Source organism: Botrytis deweyae (genome assembly GCF_014898535.1).
Source record: "Botrytis deweyae strain B1 chromosome Unknown BDEW_013, whole genome shotgun sequence".
Classification (NCBI taxonomy): domain Eukaryota; kingdom Fungi; phylum Ascomycota; class Leotiomycetes; order Helotiales; family Sclerotiniaceae; genus Botrytis; species Botrytis deweyae.
In genome coordinates, this window is record NW_024066220.1 from 632700 (window position 1) to 638699 (window position 6000).

The 6000-nt window shown below is 40.5% G+C and overlaps 2 protein-coding genes across 2 annotated transcripts; both read left to right on the forward strand.

Annotated features, from left to right (window-relative positions):
- Positions 1 to 1432: 1432 nt before the first annotated feature.
- EAE98_006320 (uncharacterized protein) lies at positions 1433 to 2822 on the forward strand (the record flags this gene model as incomplete). The annotated part of the gene is made up of 3 exons (XM_038953943.1): positions 1433 to 1840; positions 1890 to 2612; positions 2661 to 2822. 3 exons carry the CDS (start codon positions 1433 to 1435, stop codon positions 2820 to 2822), a joined length of 1293 nt encoding a protein of 430 aa, XP_038809733.1.
- A 1432-nt stretch (positions 2823 to 4254) lies between these two features.
- Positions 4255 to 4816, forward strand: EAE98_006321 (uncharacterized protein; the record flags this gene model as incomplete). Its single annotated transcript, XM_038953944.1, has 3 exons — positions 4255 to 4326; positions 4411 to 4549; positions 4587 to 4816. The coding sequence occupies 3 exons, from the start codon at positions 4255 to 4257 to the stop codon at positions 4814 to 4816; spliced, it is 441 nt and encodes a 146-aa protein (XP_038809734.1).
- Positions 4817 to 6000: the final 1184 nt, after the last annotated feature.

Sequence of the window (6000 nt, forward strand, 5' to 3'; positions counted from 1 at the left end):
GTACTTGTATCCTTGCATGTTTTTGACTTTCTTCATATAGACGAGTCGTTTAGGTTTCCCCATCAAGATGGGGTTTCCCTACTCGCTTGGCCGAATGGCGCTCGTATGAAACAAAATAACAAATAAATTGCCAACACTGCTGTCTTCGATGATGATGTATTTGATTAATTGTGATGTGACAATACGTGTGTGTGTGAATGACATGTGAATAGCCTCACTTTCATACCTGATTCTAAAAACTATTGTATAATTTTTCTATGTGATCCCCCTGAGGGAGTAATGTATTTCAATCAGTCATCGTAATCTGCTTAGTCTATAAAATTAGACTTTTTGGGTAGGAAATTCAGGTCGTGATAGGCCTAGTGTCTTGTTCAGGTGTATTTATTCTGTAATGATTGGTCACATAGACAAGCTTAATTCTATACGTAGTTCAGATAGATGGGAATAGATATCGTTATCGTATAATTGTAATTCTTACATACAAAGCGTTGTTTTTTTGATTAAATCATAACGCTGGCGCCCCTTGCAATTCATATTACTATCCTGTATGATTTTTATCGATTTTGCTCCATAATCGGGAAATCGCCAAATAACTACGGAAGGGAATCCCTACTTCATGATAGTGGAAAACACTCGCGCTTCAACATCGAACAGTTCCATAAATCGATAACTGAAATTAAGCATAAGGGGTTTCGAAGAGAGAGGAAGAGATTAGGATGAGAGTTTTCACAATTCATAAGTCTAACCTTTAACTCCTCAAGAGAAATGGCATGTAAGCACTTGTGATACTTCGTCGTGCTCATTGTTTTCATTCTGTTTTCTTCCACTTAAAAGATGAAATACATGGTAGGCCAGCAAGATAATGGAATAACAGAATACCAAACGAAGTCATCGATGCAAATATCTTACAATCATCCGCCAGCGAATATTTAGTAACCTTATGTGATGTGATACATTGAAGCTACAAATGCGTGCGAATGAGATTTGATACCTGGTTTGTGACAATACGGTTGGCTGGACTCAATAGGTAATGACAGTAAGTCTTGGGGGCAGAAAACTGACTGGCAACTTGGTGACAAGAACTTACCATAATAATCAGTAAACACAAGATGGCAAGGGGAGATCTCTTGGGAGGTCGTTTCAGATCATGATTATGTAGAGGAGATTTTGATGTTATGGGTTGGAAAGTGGATTAGCTGATGTATAAGTAACTGAAGCTTTAAACTGGTAAGTAATTTGATATAAAGTCTTTGGCAATGAACACGCGATGTGGGTTCATGAAATAAGGAGATGGGTCTTCAATAGCAAAAGAGGTGATTGAGGACTCCCAGGGAGATGTCGTCTGGATATTGATTGCTTACTAATCAACGCGGCCGCGTCGGCTTTCATTCAATTTAATCAATCCCCGCGATATCATCATAATGCTTCAATCATGCGACGCGTTGTAGTAACAGGCCTTGGAGCCATAACACCATTAGGTGTAGGAATCCGACCTACATGGAGTCGTCTTCTCGCAGGAAATTGTGGTATAGTTTCGCTACCCACGAATTATTTCGAAACCTCACAACGAGAAAGTCTTCCTAGCACAATAGCTGGTCTTGTGCCATCTGGTAACGATGCGAAGGATTCATGGCGAGCTACGGATTGGTTAGAGAAAGGAGAAGATTCACGAATGGCCAAATTTACACAATATGCAATAGCAGCTACGGAAATGGCACTCCAGGATGCAGGATGGAAACCACAAAAACAAGAGGATAAAGAATCTACTGGTGTTTGCCTTGGCAGTGGTATTGGGGGATTGGATGAGCTTTATACTGCTAGCAACAATTATTCTAGAATGGTAACACATCTTTTTTTTCTAATCAAAATATTAATTGAGATTTTTATAGGGCTACAAATCGGTATCCCCATTCTTCGTACCAAAACTCCTCATAAATCTCGCGGCGGGTCATATATCAATGAAATATGGATTTGAAGGTCCGAATCATGCAGTTACAACCGCTTGCACAACTGGCGCGCATGCAATTGGCGATGCATCTCGATTTATCGCTTTTGGAGATGCAGATGTGATGGTAGCTGGTGGTTCTGAGTCTTGCATACATCCATTAGCTTTTGCCGGCTTTGCTAAAGCTCGTTCACTTGCTCGCAAATATAATGACAACCCCGAATCATCATCCCGTCCTTTCGATCGAGATAGATGTGGTTTTGTTATTGCAGAAGGTGCTGGAGTCGTTGTCTTAGAGGAATTAGAACATGCTAAGGCTCGCGGAGCTGAAATATATGCCGAAATACGTGGATATGGTTGTAGTGGTGATGCACATCATATCACTGCTCCGAAGGAAGATGGAGCTGGCGCATTCTTGGCGATGAAAAGAGCTCTCAAAAATGCTGGAATTTCACCTCGAGAAGTTGATTACATTAATGCTCATGCTACAAGTACGCCTTTAGGTGATGCTGCCGAAAATGCTGCTATCACAAGATTGATGCTTGGGGAGGAAGGGCTTGATACCGCAAGTCAGATTTCAGTCAGTAGTACTAAAGGTGCTATTGGACATTTGCTAGGTGCAGCTGGTGCAGTGGAAGCTATTTTTTCAATCTTGGCTGTGAAAGAGGTACAATATGATATCACGTGCGATTTCTAATCACTAACTGTTTCCTAGAACATACTTCCACCCACACTCAATCTATACAATCCAGATGAGAACATGAATTGCAATTATGTCCCTTTCTCGACACAAGAAAAAGAAGTCAAGGTTTCAGTATCTAATAGCTTTGGCTTTGGTGGTACGAATGCTTCACTCGCCTTCTCAAAGTACAGCTGAGATGTCGAACGTAATCGACTTCATTCAAGTACCACCTCCTATACCCAAATATCTCACCTCTTTTTGTATACCAGCTACAGGTTCGTTCCAATTTCGACAAGCATAAACATGAGGTGTTCCGATCCAGGTTATATCAGGATCTTTTCTATATGGTCCTGATGGATCCAGAGTCAAATCGCCTGCGCATCGTATACTTTCTCGATTTGGTCATTGCGATTATCCGGGTTGACATAAATGGTCAATATGATGCATCGCTGTTAGACTTGAAAATACCAACGGACAACCTTGTTTTAGTAAATTACTATTCCAGTCGTGATCGGCACAATTGCCCGGCATAGTATCAACGTGGACTCTGGTAATAAAGTAAGGAGGATCTCAACCAAACAATGTAAGGAATGTATAACTTCAAGTCTATAAATTTGTCAGTCAATATTGACATCGGATGTGTGAAGTTTCATACTCAAGATAGTATTCATCTTTTTAGTTTAAATGGACTTTTTAATAGAGTCAGTTCTTCGGCATCTTGCGTATCTTTCTTTCTTATGCTGGCTGTGATTATCCACCTGCCTTCTTGAAATCCATGGGAAGTCAAGACGTCATGTGCAGATAATGAGTCCCTGCCTGTTTAAAGTCAATTTTTTTTGGCCATGAATTCGATGTATTATTAAAACCTTGTGTAACATTCGTAGGACTCAGCTAGGAGGCACGTGTAATACTGCTGTCTATTGCACAATGCCCAGGTGATCTTGGACCGCCCGTATCAGGAAATTGTGAAGGATCGAAACTTCAATATCGCTATTAGACATGTCAACCTTTCCCAAATCAATGGTATGGCTTGCTTCACTTATTGTTGTAAGATGTGCGTTCAGGTATTCAGTGCTTTCTTCATCAATTACAAAGATCTTTCAGTGATCATTCATCAATCTTAATTCGCTTTTAGAGTCAAACATATCGTACTTACACTTTACAACACTGTCATTCATTTTCGGGACATGAATTTATCCCGTGATCAATTGCGTGACCTCTACTCTTTTATATCATTCTGACGAAACGTTGAAGTTAATTGAATTGTATGTTATTGTGATTCTCTTTCGAAAGCCTACATATACTGTAACTGCTCTGCTGAAACCTTCTTAGCACCAAAATACTGAGGCTAAGCTAAGCCTTCTTCACACAAGGAAGGAATAAATAGATGTACGAGTCAGGGGAAGGAGCTTTAGAGTTTAATGACCACATGTTTCTTGCGTATTGATCCAGACTAGATACAATGTGATATCGGACTCACAAGCAGTTGATCATTCCAATTCATAGATTGTCACTTGGAGAATTACTATCTGTAAAATGGATTTGTTGTTGATGTTATATATTCGCGCCGTCAACCACATTTACGAAAGTTTTCTTAACGAATTAACTTACCACTCACATCTTCGAAATGCGCCCATATGCCATTGCAATTCTTCTAGTACTGGCGATTTTGGAGGTAGCAGGATGTCATCCCATTTTGGTTGGTACTTTTATTCTCTTCCTTTGTTTAAATGTGTTACAAACAGAGAAGCGGAAGTGCATATTAAAAGTCTCTAAATCATAGAATCCAATCGCACCTGGGAGCACAAATGCAATCTTTAATCGAGACGGCACACCTGCGATTGTATCTGACGCTCTCGGCGATAACATCTTAACTGCGGCTGGTCCGCTTGGTATAGCTGTGCGTGTTGGTTCACCTATCCGTAAGAGATACACGCCACTGTCTAATGCCAGCAAGAGGGGGAGAAAATTGGAATAATCGGGTGGATAATTCGAGCCCTCCTGCTACCCTTTACGAAGACGGAAAAAATTACAATAATGAGGGTGACGGCCATTGCCATGATGCGGGGATTGGAAAGACAGATACGCCGATTCTCATAGGAGGAGTTCTTATAGGAGCCTGCAAGGAGCGTTTTTCAGCGTCTGAAGTCGAAGAGATCACGAAGAGAGAATCTGCGGGCCATAGTTGAGCTGAAAATTCCAGTCCCTCGGTTGCCCTCGATGAACGAGATGAACGAGATGATTCAGATGCATCGGACTCTGTGCTTGGTTCTTGGGGATTGTATTGGGTGATGTCACATCCGTCATTGGTGTTCCACGAGCAGGTTCTTCTTCAGATTGGTGAAGTCTTTAGCGGGTACTTTTTATATCATTGTGTGACGAGGGGATGAATGAAGGGGGAATATATTTTTCATTTGATACACGAGAATTAGAATAGGCGGTGCTTTGTTTGAGATTGATTGATGAATGTGAAAGATGGAGGCCTTAATATATATGCGTAATACCAAAGGTTTTCGATTGAAGAGTCTCATTCTTCGAGCAATACTCAACAGTAAATTCACTTGAACTCTAAGCTAAGTTGCCAGATATCATAAACAATCGAAACAACATTTGGTTTTTTCTCACATCACCATGATCACCATGTAGCAAAGTGAAATTCAGATGTACTCCAACAAACTCATGACATTTCTATTATGCTAAGCTTATTATACATCATCTCATTCCCGTTGATTCCGCGCAATTTGGATTTCAAGCTCGAGATAAATTATCTTCATGTTTCATTAATGATAGATGTTATCCATAAGTGGAAGAAGAAAAAACAAGAACAACAAAATTGTTGAGGGGCTTTAAAGCACTTGCCGCTTCTCCCCGTTTCTCTGGTTGGATAAGAGGATCTCTATTGGGAGAGGTGTCCATTCAAATAATAGGTTTTCTCCATAAATAGAAAAAGAAAAATCAAGGACAACAAAATTGTTGAGGGGCTTTAAGACGATTGCCGCTTCTCCCCGTTTCTCTAGTTGTACAAGAGGATCTCTATTGGTAGAGGTGACCATTCACATAATAGATCTTCTTTGTTTTTGAAGAAGAAGAAAGAGATCAATAGAATTGTTGAGGGGCTTTAAGACTATTGCCGCTTCTCCCCGTTTCTCTAGTTGTACAAGAGGATCTCTATTGGGAAAGGTGTCCGTTCGTAGGGCTTTAAGACGCTTGCCGCTTCTCCCTATTTCTCCAGCTGTGTAGGAGGATCTCAACTGGGGAGGTATCCGTGGATAAGTGGCAAGAGATGGTTGGGATAGATGAATGAGATAGATGAGTGGGTTAGATGGTGGAAGATAGATGGTTGGATAAATGGTGTATAGATAATGATATAAAT